The 20898-nt window shown below is 42.1% G+C and overlaps 1 protein-coding gene across 9 annotated transcripts in view; it reads right to left on the bottom strand.

The window, feature by feature from the left end:
- ZMIZ1 (zinc finger MIZ-type containing 1) overlaps positions 1-20898 on the bottom strand; it is a 332043-nt gene that overhangs the window by 145096 nt on the left and 166049 nt on the right. For all 9 annotated transcript variants that reach the window (XM_071748298.1, XM_071748301.1, XM_071748299.1 and 6 more), the window contains one exon: positions 2815-2925. In XM_071748298.1, coding sequence (XP_071604399.1) covers positions 2815-2874 — 60 coding nt within the window. In that variant the 5' untranslated portion in view covers positions 2875-2925. The remainder of the gene's footprint in view (positions 1-2814; positions 2926-20898) is intronic.

Genomic DNA, 20898 nt, shown 5'->3' with positions numbered 1-20898 from the left:
GAAGCATTTCAGGGCTTAAATGCTGTTATGTAAATACACAAATAATTCTATTTTCCCCTAAATTGCAAGCGACCAAAACCCAGTTGCTGAATGAGGAGAGAAATGGGCCTGTTTGTTTCCAAATTGAGTAAGAGAAGATGAACACAAACACACAGCAATTACAACTTTTAGCATATCTCTCTGAATGGCAGGGATTGTAAAGCATCACAACTGCAGCAATTCAGAAATCCTTCTTGAAGGAGAGAGGAGAAACACTGATCTGCTTCTAGAAATCAGCTATGGGGTTGGCTCTATCTTCCACTTCTCAAGAATTTCAGGAAAAATGTATAGAAACCTTAAACACTGACCAACAGCAAGCTGAGACAACAAAAGATGGATTTAAAAGAGGATATAGAAAATATTGGGCTGTGTTTGATTAAAGCTACATCTTTTTCTATTAAGAGGAAGAGTATAAGAAGCCATGGGTACTTGGCAGATAAACAGATGATCTCAAGTAGAACAGTTCTCAAGAGCTATCAGACTTCTGCTGAGCATCAAATAATTTTGTGGTTTTGTTTGCATGGACAAAGAATTAAAGACAAATATAACCTGAAGATCCAGCCTCCACCAATGTCCCCTGAAGAGCCTCCTGTGTCATGGCAAACTAATTGTATGTGTTAAAGGAAGGCTGTTACTTGGGCTTTTCTCACTGCACATCAAAAGTGCCTCTGTTTGATTTTTAAGCACATCCACTTAAAAATACTGAAGGAATTGGCTACAAAGAGACCACACAAGCTGTTCCAGCCTTCCACAGAAGTCTGGATTATTATTATTTTTTTTTTAAGTGTAAATCCACAGCCACCTCTTCAGTTTGCCCTTTCATCTATTCTGAAACACTTAACACACAAGCTCCATTTCCTAACTAGCTGATCACAGACAAGTTTGGGGTTTGTAGATTTAAAGCATTAAAGAAGATGAAGGTAAACCACAACCTTGCTCCTGGATCAGAAGTCAGCAAGGATATTGCCAGTCTCTCCCAACCCACAGAGCTGGGAAGAAAGAAGCCTGTCTTGACCCTGGGTTGAAACCTGATCTAGTTAAAGAGGCACATGGATTCCCATTTATAGCATTTCTTAGGGGCTGGGGTGAGGGGCAGGGAGGGCAGCAGTCAGCTCTCTGTCTGGCACCAGGAGCTGCCAGCAAGGTTATCAAACATGGAGATGCTGAGTGCCAAGGAAGGATCCTTCTCCCCTGCATCTCCCATGCCACCTCTGGTCCATGCCACAGCAGTACTGCTTGTTCACAGTCCCCAAAATCAGTGAAGATGGCCATGCAAAGTGCTGCTTTGCTGCCCAAAGCAACATGAACATAATTGTGTGGGCCCATTCTCTAGGGGTGAACTGGAAATTACTCCCTGTGTTTTGCTCCTTCCATCTAAAATGACACCATGTGATAAGAGCAGCATCCAGATGCTCCCTGAACTCTGACAGACTTGGTGCCACGACCATTTCCCTCCAAAGCTTGTTCCAGGGACCCTCTCAATAAAGAACCTTTCCCTCAAGTGCAATCTGAACTTCCCCAATGCTGGGGAACCATTTTTAAGTGGACATTTTTATGTCCCATCACTGGTCACCAGAGAGAGATCAGCACTTCCTCTCTGCTCCCCCTTGAGGAAGTTGTAGATAAAAGAAAATAAAAATCTAGACCAAACCAGTAGCCACCCACCCCCTCATCCTGCAACCACACACACCCCTGCTTATTTTTCATCAATTCCTTTGATTTAGGGTGCTGTGTTTACAACACAAAGAAATCCAACAGCAGGGAAGCATGGTCCTTCAATAAGCAACATGCAGATGTCCCACAGCAAAAGTAGACAAAGAGTTTTAAAAACTGAAAGAGCAAGGACCTTGCCCTCTAAACATATTTTGTCCTGAACTGTCAGAGAAAATTGCTCAGACAACACAGAAAAATGGTTTGGGAACATAATTTTACCAAATAATTGGTTTAGAAATAAAACTGGGGAGCCAAAATGTGCAAAACCAGTCTCTTGCTCACCTCCTGTACAATAAGGACCATTGCTATGAATTTCCTGAGAGCATTTTTTCATGCAGAGGACTTGTGTGAGGGCAGAGCACACACTGCCTACAGCATCAGAGAGCAAAGCTCACTGAGGAGGGCAAAGGAGGGAAGGATGTCATCTGCTCACTCCATCCTTCCCTTTGTAGTTTCACCTGGTTATAAAAGCATTTGCAAAGCATGGGTAGAGTGGGGAAGTCTGCAAATGAGACTTATAATTCACTGAAAGGCAGTGGGATCTAAAGGCCCTTCATCTTCACAAACAGATGCTTCTGAAAATTTTACATTGCAAATGGAAGTTTTTACATCTCTGTGCAAACCAATTAATCTGAGCACTTGGAGGTATGCCAGCCATCCAAGATCAAGTCTCGAGGTAGCACAGGGCCCAGGTTAGACACTGGATTAGAATAAAAACTGGCCTGTCAGAATTTTGGATTACTGTGCTGGGAGCACAAGCACTAAGGCTGTCTGCTGTGACATCTCCAGGGCAGAGCTTGCAGGACTACCATGGCACAGTGGAGACAGATTTAGTGAGTCTCTACACTGAAGATTTCTTAGAAAGGTGAAAGTTGAGCCTTTGAGGCTTACACACCAGCTCTTGCAGCAGATATCTCCTCTTCAATGAGATCACCACGTCTCATTACCACCACTTGACTCCCTTCTGCAAGGCAGGGATATTCACAAAGCCTGGATTTAACACACCTTGCCACACCACACACAGTGCTCATCCTGCAGCAATGTTTTCCACCTCCAGCTTACCTGTTTTATGCACTGCAGCCGGTCATTGGTCTGCTGTATGTGCCTGTCCATAGAATTCATTTTGATTGTCTCCACTTGGCTTCTACCTGAAAGCCATTAAAATCCTTCAATCTGCAAGACAAAAAAAAGGACAGTAAAGATTACTGAGAACACTTTGTGCACTTCTTCTACCACCTACACAATCTAGCAGAGTCACTTGCAAGAAGCCCTGGAACATATTGCAGGATAAAATAATTATCCAAGTAACAGCCATGCTCTGGATTTTGCAACAAGGGTACAGGGATTCTTCTTAACCCACAACCCCTGAGCCCACCACTGATGCTCATGGTGCTGAGTTATGTTTGCATTTCACTGGGCTCCTTCCACCCGTTCCCTCTCCCTTTTCTACAGTGCCAGAACAGCAGATCCTAAAGACAGAAGCCAACAACTCATCAACAGTTTCAGTCCCTGATTCATATTACCAAATGCTTTGCACTCTGACTTCTACTTGTTTATGTTTGAAGCAGAACTGCATGAGACTCCAGCTTGTACTTAATAAGCTGAGCAGCTGTAAGTGCTTTTTTTTCTAGAACTCCCTTCTCAGGGGCACAGAGATGTTTCACACATACATATGTATGCCTGGCTGTTTCACTCACTTCCATGGCACCTGAAATGGAAATGAAGCCACAGACAGTGCACACTGGAACACAAAAACAGCCCTTGCCTACAAATTACCCTTTCCTTTTGCTGTGACAGAGCAGTCCAGTGGTGCCCTCACACCCCCTCACAGGGACTGGTCACAGATTCAGAAATACACACCCTAACCCTGTATTTAGCCCAAACTTTTTACTGGCACAAGCAAGGTCCCAGCCTCTCACAGTAACCTCTCCCTCCTGAACCTCCTGAGGGGCACTGAGCAGCTTGTTATTTATTCAGAGAGCTGTCCATGACAAATCTCTCTTCCACTCCCTGCATGCACAGAAGGGACAGCAAATTTTTCAGATAGTTGTTTGGTTAGGGAAGCTGCCTGCTCACCACTCCTCCTACCCATGACTCAACATCTCTTCTGTTAAAGCCTCTACAAGTCCAGCACTGCCAATAATCCATAATCAGAAACCCCAGAATAGTGTTCCCAGTGCTGGGAACCCCTGACTGCCTCACTGGCATGGGGACACAGACCCCAGACCACAGCACCCACCTGCAGCCCTCTCACTCGAGCTGCCTGAGCTTTCTGCACCCAGCTGACAATGTTCTGCCATGGCTCTGGGGGATCAGACTCAGAGAAAGAAATCTTTTCTGCTAGACAGCTGAATGAGGTCTTATAGCAGCAGCTCCTCATCTCCACACTCTAGGCACAAGAGGGTTCAATGAAGCACTCCTGTCAATAAATTATACTGCTTATGAAATGGAAAAGCCAGTTTCACATGTAACTATTACCATTTGATTATGCCACTGCCACCTTCTCAATAGCAAATGCCATCCAAATGTCCTTAACAAATGGAAATTGATACATTTTATTAAAAGCAAGTAACACGGTCTTATTTGCCTGTAAGACCCCCAAATGGACCTCGGTAGTCGTGAGGTTTAATCTCTCAGTGGACAGCAGAGGTATTTCTCAAGAGATAAGCTATCCCAAACATGACATCACTTCAGCAGTCATCCATCTTACAAGCTGGGACACGCTATCTGCATTTTAATTGCACACCAGGACAGATGGAGAAGGGCACGTTGAAAACAAATGCAAGCGTACACGTGCACATAGAATTTTGTTGGAGTATTTGAAGAAATGCAGACTGAGGCTTTTTTTATTTATTTAACAAGTCAGGTGATTTTTGCTTAATGAACCAGTAAGCAAAATACTGTATTTCTGGTTGACTTTGTAGCCTGATTTTTGTCTATTTCGGCATTACCTGTTTAACCTCCTCAGTGCCACACAGAGGAGCCAAGTTGAAAAGCAGCATCAATGTTTTCAAATATGTAAGGGGTGAGTGTCAGGGAGATGGAGTTAGGCTTTTCTCAATGGTGACCAGTGATAGGACAAGGGGTAATGGGTGTAAATTGGAGCATAGGAGGTTCAAGTTGAATATCAGGAAAAATTTTTTTACTGTAAGGGTGACGGAGCCCTGGAACAGGCTGCCCAGGGGGGTTGTGGAGTCTCCTTCACTGGAGACATTCAAAACCCACCTGGACATGTTCCTAGGCGATGTACTCTAGGGGGCCCTGCTCTGGCAGGGGGGGTTGGACTAGATGATCTTTCGAGGTCCCTTCCAACCCCTAGGATTCTATGATTCTATGATCCTAAGCAACAGATATCTAGACATACTCTATAAGGTCAGAAAACACAGTTCTCAAGTAAAGCCAGATACACCAGCACTCAGATTTATGGCATCACAAGCTGGTGCTACTGAAAATACACCCCAGGACTGGGACACTGCACGGGGTTTTTGAAGAGACCATGGATTGCATCCATGCACTGTCACTCATGCCAACAAACTGCACGTTGGTTTGTAACACCACCCCAATTCTCTGCCTTCCTACAGATCCTATGAGGAGAGACTGAGGGAGCTGGGGGTGTTGAGGCTGGAGAAGAGGAGGCTCAGGGGAGACCTCATCACTCTCTACAACTCCCTGAAAGGAGGTTGGAGCAAGGGGGGGTTGGGCTCTTTTCCCAGGCAACTCTCAGCAAGACAAGAGGGCACAAGAGGTCTCAAGTTGTGCCAGGGGAGGTTTAGGTTGGACATTAGAAAGAATTTCTTTCTGGAGAGGGTGATCAGACATTGGAATGGGCTGCCCAGGGAAGGGGTGGATTCTCCATCCCTGGAGATATTTCAAAAGAGCCTGGATGTGGCACTCAGTGCCATGGGCTGGGAACCACGGGGGGAGTGGATCAAGGGTTGGACTTGATGAGCTCTGAGGTCCCTTCCAACCCAGCCAATTCTATGATTCTATGATTCCCCCATAAACCACATCAAACACAGCTGACACACAGATTTCTATCAAACTTGTCCAAATTGTCATTCCTCCCAGACAGCACAGCTTCTCCAAGCCCATTTTTGGAAAAGCAGAGGGCAGAGTGCACAGGAATCACTCAGGTGACTGAGCAGGAGCTCTTGGAGAATGGACTGGTAGTGAAGTCCCCAGCTCTCCTACAGAGACAATTTTTGGTGTGAACTGGTCAAATTCAGTCTCAAAACTAGCTCTGCTTTGCACTCCCACAGAAAAGCCCTCTCCCACTGAAAAGCATCCTTCCCCCTAGTAGTTAGGAGTATTTTCACTTCCATCCTCAACCCCACTTCTCACCTTACTGATGCTTTCCTTTGCCCTGCCAGGCTCCCTCCACCTCTTCCCCCTGACACTCATTTTATTCTCTTCTGGTCGAGAGAAGCCCCTAATGCCATCCAAAGGTCCCATCCCATTAGCTGGGAACCTCCCAGCTAATAAACATTTGTTGCATGAAATAAAATAGCCCCAATTGTAGGTATGATGCCTCCCTGCATACAGTGACATTAACATCATGCTTGAAATACCCTGCCTCACCCCCACAGGGCTCATTTTTACCTTTCTCTCAGACATATCATAAGAGCATCAAATAGAATAATTTTTTTTTTTTTTTTTTTCACTAAGCATACTGGCTCTCAGTAATTTCTGCTATAAAAACCTCAGAACTCATTAGTGGGAAACACATTATTATCTAGAAATTGTTCTTTCACAGGTATCAGCAAGAATTAAAAGATTAAACGTGGAAAGTGAAAATTATCATAGGGATCTGAAGTTTTACCAAGGCAGAATAAGCATTTTGACACCAGACCGTTTTGCCTGGAAAAAAAAAACACCAGCAGAATTAGATTTCCAGTAAGTACCTACTACAGAGTTACTACTGCACACTGGTCAGGATGTGCACATCCACATCCTGAAATTTTAAAAAAGTGCCTTTTCTGTCCATCTCATGCTGTTTTAAAAGCAGTAGCACCATCACCTTACTCAAAAATAATGGTGTTTAAGATACAGAAAGGGCAGCAGGGCCAAACAGGAGCAGACTTCTCCTCAGTTAAGTGCCGAGCACTTAATGGGGTCACAAATAAAAATGACTTTGCAGGGTCCCTGGCTGGGTTCTGGTGTCCCCATCTTAGGAACCACGCTAAGATCCAGGCCTGGAGAAGAGCTCCAGAGCCAGCGGGGGATGTTGCTGATCAGGATTAAGGGAACTGGCAGAGTAGGACAGAGAAGGGAATTTTACCCGGGTGCTTCATAACAAATCCCCTCTGTTTGTCACACACATTAGCCAGAAAGGTCATACACCGCTGCTTTGTATGCTAACTCCATCCAAAAGGATGAAAAAAAAAGAAAAAAAAAAACATTCCCAGTGTTTTCTTGTAATTCTTCTGCTGTCTTTTCTGAGGTAAAGACCCAATCTCTCTCTCTCTTAAAAACAAACAAACAAAATTACCTGAATTATTCTTTGCCTTCCTTCTTCCCTCCCCTCTAGCATGGGAGTTTATAGCCCTAGGCAGTAATTAAAGAGCCCTCATTTGCATATTTATGATATCTCAAAAATGGAGAATCTGGGCTCTTTTTTTTTAAAGGAACAGATGTCTCGACCTGTTAAGATTTTAATTTTTAAACATACCGAGCCTTTTTGCTTCAACAACCCCTAAAAAATCCTCTTCAGGACTAAAAAAAAAAAAGAATGAAATTAGGCAGTGGCTACGAGAAAGAAAATTCCAGGAGCTTCTGCTGTGCTTGGAGTTGGGTTGCAAGTTCCAACAGCTTGGAGTTTGCAGTTAGCAGAAAGTGGAGTTCCTGGAATGCATTTAAGAGCAGGGATGGAGTAACGTGTGGTCCCTAAGGCAGCCTAACCAGCCTCTTAAAAAAGAATTAATAATAATAATAACAATAACAATAATAATAATAATAATAATAAACACTTCAGCACTGTCTCAAACCGCTGACATATCTAGAAACGTACTGCAGTTTGAAAGTAGCGTTCTGTTTGGGGTTGTTTTTTTTTTTTTTTACCACAGAACCCAAATTGGTGAATTCCGTTTATTCCTAAATACACCCAAAATTTACCATTTCCCGCAGCTCTGCAGGGCGCTGGGGCTGACCCGTCAGGGCAGGCAATTTCGACTCTAATTTACTTAATACTCTAATTTTACTCAAGCACCGAGAGCGCTGCGTTGCTTAACAATTGCGGGGCCGTTCGGCGGTACCGGCCGAACCGAACCGGGCTGTGCTCCCCTCCGGGCCGGCAGAGGGCGCTGTAGGGCCGCGTCACCGCCCTCAGACAGCGCCGTGCGGGGGCGGGAAGGGGCGGGGAGGCCACTCCCGGGCCCTGAGGGGACGCGTCAGGCGCTGCCCGGCAGCTCTGCGGAGCGCCTTGGGCTGGTGCCCTCCTGCAGAATAATAATAATAAAAAACACAAACAAACCCAAAAACCCCTTAAAACCAAACAAAATAGAAGCCCAGAGCTAGAGTCAGCCCTCCCGCGGCAAAGGCGTTGGGAGTCTGTGCCGCTTGCACAGGGCGAAGGTTGCGCGGCCCTCCTGAGGGAAAGCGCTTTTTAAAAGTCTGCTTTTCGGTGTGGGGTTTGCAAAAAATGGTCATAAGAGTTTTTATTTCAAGTATAAAATAGGAAAAAAAAGAAAAAATAAACACCAAGCCCCCGAAGTTTAATATCTATCTATGACAACTATTTCCCTTGTGAGATACAGTACCTGAGGGGGGGGGGGGAGAGAGAGGCTAAAAGGAAGGAACGCCAGGTGAAAGGCCATTTTAATCATTAAACACTTGGAAAAGGGAAGTTGTTTTAATAAAGATTTGTTTACCGTAAGCTGCTAAAGAGCTACTGCTGTTGGCTTAGAGCTGGTAAAAAGGGGCAGATGTGAGACAAAGCAGCATTTGTTCTGCCGGGTGAGGAGGAACGGGGATTTGTGCTGTGCCGCTCTCCATTGTTGCTCTACAAATGCGCAGTAATCCCCAGAAGACTTTTCCATCATCCCTGACTGCGAGAGGGGGGAAAAGCGAGAGGCTGTGTGTGTGCCAAGAGGCAGAGCCTGGGCGAGGGGGGTTCTGGTAATTTATGGTGGCTCCGAGCTGCTTTGGGGGGGGGGGATTTGTCAGGGTGAAGGAAGCTGCTTTCTGCAGCTCTGTGCTGGGGAATATTTTTATATACAGAGCCTATTATGTGCAGGCTTGAATAGCCCAGCCGGGTAGACACAAAAGCAACCCCACACATGCTTTTGGAAAGAAAAAAAAATACAAATAAATAAAATAATAATTAAAAAAAAATTTAAAAGAAAGAAACGGCGTGACAGCTCGCATAAGCAAGCCTGCTGGACTCCTCTGGGAGGAGGAGGAGGAGAGGCAGTGCACACAAGTTGTTCAATCGTGAAGCACATCTGCAGCCCCATTACAAAAGCCAAGGTGGTGGGACTGGAGCTGGAAGAGCACCCAGGGCACTGGGATGTGACCTGCGCTGCATAAGAAAACCGCAGCAAGAAAGCAAACGAACAAAAAAACCCACCCCACGAAGAGTGGGATTGCAGGGGTGTTAAACCAGCACATCTCCAGCTCGTTGGAGCTCGGTCCTGCAGGGACAGCCCTCACCCCCAGCCCCCTGGATGCGCTGATGGTTTTTTCTCAGCCGGAGAGCAGCATCTGCAGATCCCAGGTTCGGGTAATTGCTCTGCTGCACGGGTATATTACAAGGTTGTTTTCCCTGCATTCCACCCAGCTCCTGGTGTCATCGGCTCTGTCAACTTGTTATCTTTGGGGAGAGCGAGGAGGGAAAAAGGACGCTGCAGTTTCAAACAGCAAGAGGTAATAACATAAAATTAAAGGCAAAAGTGCGTGGAAGTGTGCTCCCGGGGAGCCGAGGCTGCCAGACCTGCTGTAGTGCTCTCCGAGGCTTTGCACACTCCAGCATAGACAGATCTGCTAGAACAAACATTGACAGTTCCACCACAGAATCCACTGATCCAGTGGTTTATTAAATGTACTGTAGCTCGCAGGTAAGAAATGCTAATCCTCAATGGGACAGCTACAAGCAAATGAGCCATCCCTAAAAGCTTGCAGTGTTGCACTCAGATAATTCCATAACCAGCGTCCCTGATCGCTCATACAACAATGCTGTAAAAACACATTCCCTGATAAATTGCAAATTCTTAAACCGAGGCAGAATCCACCATCACTTCCCACCTTTTGGGCTCAGTGAGAGGATTGCAGAGGAAATCAGGTGAGCATAAGAACTGCAAAGGATTTGCATTCTGGCAGGTGATGCTCACTTATTCACCTCATGAAAGCTCCTTTCTTTCAGAGGTCCTGGGATAAGATGTAAGGAATTTGATGAAAATTTTTTGTGTTTGCCTACTGAATACTGAGATACCCGTGAAGTGGTGGTAACACCATCTGGATTTCATGCATCCTGAGCCTACAGAGCTGCTACAAAGATTTTGTGGGAACTGTAAACTTTCTCCTGCTCTTGCTAGACCTTTATCAGCTGCTAAAAAAAGCCATCTGGCTTGGACATATTCATCCAAGTTATTTGCTTAAAAACTGAAAGATAAGCTATTGAAGACAACCTAATATAGGTATTTTCCTAGAGGTCCAGAGGAAACAGTAACAATCCAATCAATGTGCACAAACATGGTCTCAGAAGACAGAGTGCAAGAAACAAGTATTTTTAACAATTTAACAATAGCCTGCCAAAAAGGGAAGATGCTATTTTGTATTTGCTGTGCTCTCCTGACATCTCTCTTGAACCAGACAGCCTGCTGTACAACAAACAGAGGTCAAAACCTCTTGGCCCAACCCTAAGAAATGCTCCTAGCAAAAAAAAAATCTCAAGTCTGCTGTGCATTCGAATTGAGAAGGATTTGCATTCTGACACTGAATGCCCCCTTACTTATCTGATGAAACTAGGCATGTTTTGGAAGTTGAATTGTAGCATTTTAACCAAACAGTCTGCCCATTTCTTCTTGTGATACTGTATTATCACAACCTATACTCCTCCTTACTGGGTGGCAACAGAAAGAACATAATAATCCCTAACCCCAAACTACGTTGTACCCAATAAAGGAATGAGGACATATTGGACACTTTTTTTTTTTTTTTTTTAAACCCTGTAAGCTTAGCACTGTGAAAATATACATAATCAAAGTAGAGAGAAATTTCTCTTTATGGCCTATAAACATAAGATTTATTCACTTTTTCTTCCATCCTGTGAGAACTAAGATACTGCACCAGGACCAACGATTTCTGTCACCAGGGAATGCATTGCTCATTTGGAAGAAACCACTCAGGGAGGGAGAAAGAGAGAAGGAAGAAAAGCAGAATTACCTCAATCAACAAACTCTTTGGAGAAGAGAGCAGTGAAACAGCTGCTATGGGACACAGGCTCTAATAACTTTGATACCTGCTGGTATCCTGGTCCATTCTGATTCACCCAACTTCCCAGGATGGAAGCAAGATAAATTCCAGGAGGACCAACATAACCTGTAAAGGCTAAAAATAAAGCTGAGGAAAAAAAGCAGAATTTGGATAGCTGTGAACTTTTGTAGCCAGAGAAACTGAGTAGTCACTGACAGCCAAATTCCATCTTCTGCACTGCTTTCTGTGGCTACCCAAATGTGGCTTCTCTCAAACTCTCCACTTAACAGTTTGGTGCTAGAGGGTGCCATTTACAATAATTTCAAACTAAAAATAATTTAAACTACTGATATTGGACACCTAGACACAACAAAACTCCAGTTTTGGTGAGCTCTATAGTCTCTCTTATCACCTTCATTTTAAGAGAGCTGACTGGAGACCCATCCATTTAAATCCTTCTGGACCTGTGGAATACACATCAAAACCCCAAGTATTTGGTGTTATTGAACTGTCCTGCAGACAAACATCCAATATTTAAAGTCAAATCCTAAAGGATAAGAAATTCCTACTAAATTCTGAATGATAAAAAAATTCCTACCAAATTCTAAATGATAAAAAATTCCTATCAAACTCTAAATGATAAGGAAGCTTGCTGACAGCCCGGGTAAAAATGAACCAGGGTTGGACAAGCAAAACAAATGCCTGTGTATCCCTCAAGTAAAACCTTTCTGTAGTGAAGTCTTGTGAGAACACAACATATTGGGAGGCTTGAAATATGACTATTTATGTCAGTCTCAACAGCTAATACTCAAGCACCTGAAACAAAATCAAAGTGGCAGAACCATCGCTACTGAAACTTGATGAAGCAGCTCAGAAATGAGCTAATTTTGAAAACAAAGTAATTTTAAAACTAGCTCCAACTGCAGCACCTTCATTCCAAGAAAATCCAAGCTGTACACATCCCTACTATCTATAATGTCATCGTTGCTTTTCCTGTTTTCTAAGTGCCCATAATTGCAGTAAGGTGGAAAGTCTTTCAGACACCTGGATTGCAAAACACTGCAGGAACTTTACACAGGAGTCTGCTGCCTTCAGGAAACATATTAACCAAAATACCAGAGATCATCTGCACTGCCCCATTCTGTTTTCTCACTACTTCAGCACTCAGGATGACCTTCCTGTCTCGAAATTGGTCTGTGAGCATTGCCAGTGTCCCAGATCTACTCAACAAGCAAATAAAGAGAGTTTCACACTTACCAAGAAATGTTTCATTTTACCAAGAATTTTTTTTTTTTTTTTAGTTTTCAAATGTTTGATGAATTCCACGATTAAAGACCTGTCACCTGCTCAGCTCACAGATCTCTTGGGATAATCAGGAACAGGTTTCAGTAGCATTTCCTCTGAGAACACAGATCTCTGTTAGCTCCAACCCCACCAGGTCACCCCTCAGGCAACAACACCAGCAAAGCTGAAAGGCATCTGGCAGCACACAACCCAGACACCAAGCAAGGTGTTTCAAAATCCTCTCAAGCATTTGAGAGCAACAAATATGCAGATGCTAAATGAGTCCTGAACATCAGCTACAGTGATGGAAAAGACAAGGAATCACCACAACTCTTTCAACCATAACAGGGAAGGAGGGAGCCTGACAACTTCTGAGTGACAACTGTCTGACAAACTGTAGCAGGCAGATTTCCCCTTTTTATTGCAGACAATCTAAACAGAAACATTGTTGCTAATTAATTATTTACAGTACAGCCCATAAATTAAGAGACCTAGACTGCCTGCTGGTTTTCATATCACCATCACTATTACAAACTATCTGCCCAGAAGCTTTTTCCCATAACCACAAGGCCAAGTCAGCCCTGAGAACAGAGACCTGAGCTCCTGACTAACCACCAGCAAACATTCCACTTCTTCAGCTCCTCTGGCTTTCCAGTTACATCTCACATCTCACTCCTTCACCCTCCTCAGGGTGGATGCTATCTCCACTACAAACACCAAGTGCAGAACACAAATCACACTTCAGACCAGGGCTGCCACATGTTAGCTTTATATAAACTAAGTGATACAGTAATATCTTTGATGTATGCACGACTATAAGGAGAAAACATCTAACAGTGCTCATCCTGCAATTTCAAGACAAAATTTCCAACATTCCAGAATGAAATTAACCTGATAAACTTACACTGTACAACCAGAGAACATTTGGATAAAAGCAGTTGAAGTCAGGATGGCATCATCTCTTTTCTTGTACTCTTATCCTTCCTTTCTTACTCTTTGTTTAAACAGTTACTACGACACAACGTAACAGACCTCAAAATGCTTCACACTTTTTCTTCTTTGTTCCCAAAGGCAGCACTACAGACTCCAGAGGTCAGCTTTATAGCCTTCATTTTTTTTTTTTTTTTTTTTTTGAAGCACTGCCTGATTAGATGTGTGCTGGAGTGACTTTCATGCTGATCAAATGTGACGTGCTGGTGACACGCATACAGAGCTGGCAGAGCAGCCATGCAGCAAAGCCTTCAGCAGGCAAGAAGAGGTGTAACATCTTATTTGAAACCATGCAAGGCTCCCCCAAAAAAGGCAGCAACCCCCTCCTTTGAAAAGATGGATATATGGAAGTGTTTGGCCACAGAGCAATATGCCCCTCTTTCATTCTGATGAACTCAAGGACAAACGTGTTGTTACAACCATTTCAGACCCTGCAGAGAATAAAACTACTTCTAACTTCACCTCATCATTTCTTCTTGATTATTGTCATCCTGGAGTGGCTGCATTTTGGCACCTGCCTTCCCCCGGGTAACTGGGGTTCATCACATCTGATATTTGGAGGGCTGTCCTTTGGAAGATGGCTCATTTTTCTAAAAGCCTCGCTGACCACTGTGCCACATTACAGGATTCAAAAGGTTCCTTTTGGCTGATCCAGAGAGGGATATAAAAGGAAAGGGCAGGGTGGAACAAACCAGGCTGTGCTGCAGGAGCAGCCTGTTCCCTCCTGTCCCATCTGGGACAAGGGAATCAAGTCAGGCAGCTAGTTCCAGATCTGAGAAGTTTTATTTTTTTTCTCATTTTGCTTCTCTTAACATAAATCAAGCCACAAAGAAAGAGCTACGTAGTAAATGGCAGCTCTTCCTTCCCAACAAAAAAACCCAGCTCACTAACTTGCACTACTTCAAATTAAGGACTTTTTTGAGCCATCCTTGTTTACAGGCCAAAAATGGAACTTGGCTCCTCTGTTTGAGAATCCATTCACCAGCCCTGGATAAGGAAATTTCTACTCTCTTAGCTTTCTGTCAGCTGGTTCAGAGTTAGGCAGTCACAGTTCTTCCTCCTAAGGTGATGGTGGCATTCAAAACATCAGACAGCAAACTACTAAATAATTCAGTGCAGTGCTCTGTATCTTCTCTCTCTACACTTCTGAGCCTATAATTTCACCCTTCAGACTGCAAGAAGCATAAGAAGCAAGTGAACACCTACATAAATGTCTTCTGCCAACAGCTGACTTCTGAGCTATTGGCAAACAGCAAAGCAGCAACAATTAAACAAGTCCTTAAGATAGCTGCAGGCAAAGAAAGATAATTTTGAAAGAAAAGTCTAAGAGAAAAAAAAACCCTCACCAACATTTTTATGGGTTGGCACAAATACTGGAGATGTACAAGGAAATGGGATAACTGTAAGACAAGACATAACAAAATACAATCTCCTCCTACTTCTGTGTCATATCACAGGAGAAAAAATGACTTCTCAGTTTGTCTCAGCCATTTCTTCTCCAGAAGAAGAATTCTTTGACAATCTTCTCTTTTTCTTACCAGCTCAACTACAGAGGTATTACTGTAATACTCAGTGTTATGACAGTCTGAAGAGTGGGACAAAAGCAGGGTGTGAGCCCCCTTTCTTTACTCCAGAAAGTTTTGTTCAGAAAGGAAGTTGTGTGTGCAAGCAAGAAGAATGCCACGTTATGCACAGACAGAACCCTGACCTGAAAAACTGGAGACCTGGGCAGGACCAGAAAGACACAAAAAGATGGGGACTGAAAGGCACTTGTATCAGCAAGCAAGTGAAAAAAAAAAAAAAAAAAAAAAAAATATATATATATATATATATATATATATAAAGACCCTTCCACAAAGTTTGTAGAGTCTAAGTTAAGCAAAATTGATCCCTTTGCAACCACTAAAGCATTATAAAGAACAGTAAGATTTTTAGTAAAACGTTTTAGTAAACATTTTAGTAAAAATGTCAGTGTTTATTAATCACCTATCCTAATTAAATCTTGATATGTTAGGGTTGCCACCTTCGCTCTCCCCCTTGTTTTGAATTCTGTGTAGAGGTTTGTTGAAAACTCTTGAAAGGGCTGGTTTGTATAACCTGCAACTCAAGTTTCTTTAAACCTCTGTTATCAGAATGCAAGTGCTGTTGATACATCACACCCCTTCTGGAGCCAGGAATCCCTAATGGGCTGCACAGCAACTGCAACACTATTATGGGAGGAAACGTTTCCTATGGGGGGAAAACCTCTGATGGGTCTGAGAAGCAAAGTTCTAGAGAGCTCTCTGAAAAATAATTAATCAGCATAAAATTATTTCAGTAAGCCTCTTCCCTTTTTAAAAGCAACTGAGCTGCTGTTTGCAAGGCTTTGATTAATTTAACACACACCTAAGCACACATGCACAGATACAAGAGGGTGAAATGCTAGGGGAGAGAAAATTTATATGTAAAAACACATGTACACACTTCCTTGCTAGGCTGAGCACCAAATCCTAAGTGTTATGGAACACAGAAGAAAAATTCACACGAGTGATACTTGGCAGATTGGTTCAGAGTCAGGGATTTTATTCTGCAGTTTAATTTCTCTCCTGCAGAACGTGCTTAGCTCTGGCCTGGGTTTTGATGGCTCATCTCGTGTATAAATAAAGGGAAAACAAGGGGAAATACAATAGGGTTTGTTTCATATTGCTGTGTCCCGAGAAACTCAATTTTTAAATTAGCTTAAAACATTAATTGAACAAAACATGCTCAAGAATTGAAGAAGCAATTTAACACCCAAGAGAATGAAGCAGCATTTGACACCAGTGGTGACCCAGTGGGCCTCCTGGCAAGCTCAGCCAGACATGGGCTGCCCTGTCAGTCTCCAAGAGGGATTGTAGAAGGGAGCTGCTCAGGACAGGCACTGACAAGGAAAATATCAGAGTTGGAAGGTCATATCAATTGCTAGACATGGAGACAAGATCTGTCAGAAAGACAAACTACCTAACAATTTTAACCTATTGGCTAGAGCTGTCCATGGCTGTGTAATGTTAACATATATTATAACCTCATCACAAAAAAATCCATGGGGATGGGAGAGGACTGCAGCAAAACTCTCCCTTATCTTCTGTTTAGACAGGAACTGATTCCAACAGAGGCTTAAAGAAATATTCAGTTTTTTCATCTGACTCCAAACATTATTTATATTACAAGTGAGGGAAAAATTGTTAATTGAAACTCTGTTCTTGGTAACAGTGAATTCTTTAACTATGACTGTTTTTTTTTTGTTTGTGGGGCTTTTTGTTTGGTTGTTTTTTTAAATAAAATCTATCCTGACTTGTCACTGTCTAAAACAGAAAAGTGAGGAGTTGCTAGACAGGCAATAAACTTTTCTAAATTTTAAATAATTTTTTTTCAGATATTGTAATTCAATCACAGTAAATTCTAAATCATTTTTTCCAGATATTGTAATTCAATCAATTCAATCACAGTGATAGAGCTCTGATTGTTCCTCTACCAGGCACTTGGAACTCCATTATTTTTTTAATGTAAAATCATCACTTTGCCAGGCCACACCACTTTTGCTTGCCACCCCAAAGCTCCCCTGCTTTGCAACTTATTGCTTTTGTCATCTCTGCCCTGGTCTTATTTGGATCAGCATTAGAGAGAAAGCCTTTGGGAAGGCCTGGAAGCATTCAAGTTAGTAGGTGGGATGCTTCCCTTCAAGAGAGCATTAAGCTAAACCTCCAGGAATACTCACAGGGAATCCTGATATTGTTAAATCCTCCAGGGTTTATGCATGAAATGTGACATTTGAGATTAGCTCAGGAGCATCTGTTTAGAATGCCTAGAACTGAAGCTCCAGGAATGTACCACACATCATTTTCAGAAAAAGACACTTCCAATAAAGCTTCGTGTCCCTGTTGAGCCAGGAAAGCAAACACCCAGTGACTGTAGAACTGACCTGGTTTTTGTGTTACAACCCATGAAGCTCAAATGACAAAACTCCCAGCAAGTTCCATCAGGCTGGACTCAATTTATGATGCATCCTTTACTTTCAGTAGTTTTTTTTGGTTTTGGAGAATAACAACAGATACTTCTTACAAGCCACTTTCCATAGGAATTACCCCTTTGAGCAGCTGGCCAGTGAAGAAAAAAAAAGTCAAAAAGCAGAAAACAAAACTTTGAGTATTTCTGATTTTTTCTTTGGTTTGTTTTTCCTAGTTCTGTTGTTGTTTATTTAATTTTTTTACTTTCTAAACACCATATGAGCAGAAGCCAACTCTGAAGGAGTTGCAAGGGAGTTGCAATATAAGGAGTTGCAATATAACCCCTCCCAGTTATTCAAGCTGGCAGTATGGATTCATGAGTCCTGAGAAATTATCCCTGAATGATTATTTAGCTGAAGTGAAGAGCAATTGTGAGGCATCACTCTTTGTTGCAGGTCAGAAGTTTCAGCTAGCCATTTAAAAATTAAAAATAGCCTAATGTGGATGAAGCAACCCACAAGATACTAAGATACCACAAATGCTGAAGACACAAAACAAAGTGTTTCAGAAATAGAGAAATTCTGAAGGGTTGAATTCTGTTGGGTTTGGCTCACCACAAATGAGTTAGGGTTGCAGAAGAGGCAAAGAAACCCCTCAAAGAGTTGGCACACTGTGTTTGGTACCATCTCAGGTGGTACTTTCCACTTAGCTGGTGTGTTTTCCACAGGTCAAGCACAGTCAGAACCCACTGACACCGGGGATCTGAATTTTCTGCCATGGTCAACAGCACTTCAGATGAAGGCATGGGAAGCAAAAGGGTATGGAAAAGGACAAGAGTCTGGATACCACTTTGTAAGCCTGCAGGAAGCCATGGAGTTCTGCTGACAAGTTCCTCTGGGTGCCTGTGGAAGCCTGAGATCAGCTCATGAGAGCTGATGTGGACAGATGCTGTGAAACTTTGTCTGAAGTAAGCAAACTTCAGCCTCATTCTTCATGGGTTCTGACAGCACAGCACACAAATCCTCATCTTCCTTAAAAACAAATCAGCAGGACAAAGGATGGAGTAGGTTTGGCTAACCTGTTTGCACTGATTTGGTGTGGGGGGAAAAAAAAAAATCACGGCAGAAAGCTGGAATTAATTCCAAGTAAAAAGCTGCTGGTTCTATCCTACCCTTCCACACAACAAGAGGAGAAAGGAATAGCAACCAACTCCTAATCACAGCCAGGACAGTTTAAAGCTAAACAACTATTCATTTCTAAATATGTCATGTAAGAAAACAATGAATGAGTTAGGCTTTTAACTTGCTCTTTCTTCAGGGAAAAGAAATAGCAAAGGTATTTAAAATTAAACAGGACACTCACAATTAATCTGCTTTTTAATTAACTTACTCTGCTGCTGTAAGTGATTCTGCATTTACTCTCATTCTTTTGAAAATTCCAAAGTGCTACTTCTGACCTGTGATTTACTGTTGCCGTACATCTTTATAAGCACTACTTTAGTTTAAGTGGCAGTTGCATATTAATTACAAAGTTAATTATGTGCTATGTAATCATGCTGTAATTCATTAGTTTACTCCGCGGTGTGAAAGGATAATGCTAAATGGAAGACCTGATGCAGAGCATTTCAGTAATTTACATTTTTGCATCAAATATTCAAAATATTAAGCAGAAAACACTGTCTGCTCTTACAAGAGACTACAAAAACATTCATCAGCAGCCTAGTGTTCAAGTTTTCCTCATTAAAAAAAAGTTGCAGCAGTTTGAAGCAGGGTGAAGTTCTTCCTCTAGAGCCAAGGATGTATCAAATTGTTGCTCAGGGCAGGGCAAAGCATCAGAAATATTGAAAAAGTTCAGGTATCCAAATTTGGTTCTTTTTGATGTGATGTGCCCTCAAAAGACACGTTCTGTGCTTTCTGAAATCAGGTTTCTTAAAGATGTTTTCAGATCAAAAACCTGAACACTGAGGCATCCAGTAGAATAAACAACAACAAGAAAAAGACATGGGTTACAGGCTTTTAGGATTCTTAATTACTGACATTTTGCATATATTACCTAAAGTCAGATAATTTACTGCTGATTTCTGTCTGAGATTCATGGGGAAATGCAATTCCTGCTTGCTCAGGTCTCAATGTAAATCTGTTGCTACAGATTTATGTTTCCCAACAAAAGTACTGAACACAAATATTAACTGTTTATTTTAAAGATAATGATTTTTTTTTTTTCTTTTTTTTTTTTGGTGGGAAATGAACCGGGCACAACACCATAAAGCTGTCTCTCTCTCCCAGGTTTAATTATCCCTGGAACTATCCAGCTTCTTCTCATCAACAGAAATACAAAACCTAATTTTACCAAAGATGCTCTTAATCATGAAGAATTCCTTTTTATCTTTAAGGTTTTTGTCTTGTCATCCCCCTCACCCTAATGGGATATGTCCCCTGAAATATTCCAGTATTTCCTGATTCTTCATGGGTTGTGATCTTTCATTCCTTCCACTCCATGCTCTCCATGGGATATTTAAAAGTCAACAGAGATGGGAGCATCTCCTCTAAAACTAACACCATAAAACTCATGATAAAGGGCACTTTAAAACCCATGATAAAAAGCAGCTCTATCACTTAAAAAATAAAATTACAGCTAGAAAATTTACTATGCAAAAGTTCCATGTTTTCTCAGCACATACCTGGTACCTCTGGACGTCAGAGTCATTTTTACTTACAGAAACAAAAGCAAGGCTTTTATTTTATTTTGATAAATCTGCACAAAATCAAGACATCTCATAAAAAGAGCTGCCAACTGTTGTGCAGACATCAATAGATTACCAAATCCACCCCTGAGTTTTGCAGCACCCCAGGATCTCCTGGACTGAACAAGTTTCCTTTTGAAGTCATTTGGGAAACTCAAGAATCCCTATTTTTACAGGAGAATCGTGGCACTCAGACTACCAAGGACTTCTCACTCCTTAAAATTCTTAAATCTGTGTTGATAAAACATCACAGGGACCTTAAAATAGAAACAAAATACACCCAGAGTAATTAAAATTCCAGGGGAAAATGGAATTAATGATATGGCACTACTGAAATTTTTATAACAGCAAAATAGGATACTGTTCCATGCTGCTGCAATTTGAGTATTATAAATATAATTATGTAAGATTTGAGCTGGTTACTTAGACCAGCAATTAAAGAAAATGCACATGCACTGGTGGCTTTTAAAAAACAAACCTGAAATCTATGTAAAAAGCTTTATGTGCTCTGTAGCCTCAACTAAAAATAAATAGTTCTCTTTCTCTGAGCATTGTGGTCACGGATTCTGCACTAAGAAATGTAGTTAAAAAAATTAATTTCAAGGTCTACTAGAAAAAGGAAACAATAAATATTTTGTGTAATTTTCAAGGAAAAAGACAAATCAGTGGAAAAAGTAATTTTACTTGTAAAGTATACACAAGCACCACAACAGCTAAGAAAAAAAATGTACTCCCCCTTCAGAAATGGCCTTTAAC

The sequence above is a fragment of the Heliangelus exortis genome, chromosome 7 (assembly GCF_036169615.1).
Source record: "Heliangelus exortis chromosome 7, bHelExo1.hap1, whole genome shotgun sequence".
NCBI lineage: Eukaryota > Metazoa > Chordata > Aves > Apodiformes > Trochilidae > Heliangelus > Heliangelus exortis.
The sequence above is the reverse complement of the archived record's forward strand: the minus strand, read 5'-3'. Positions and strand labels throughout refer to the sequence as shown.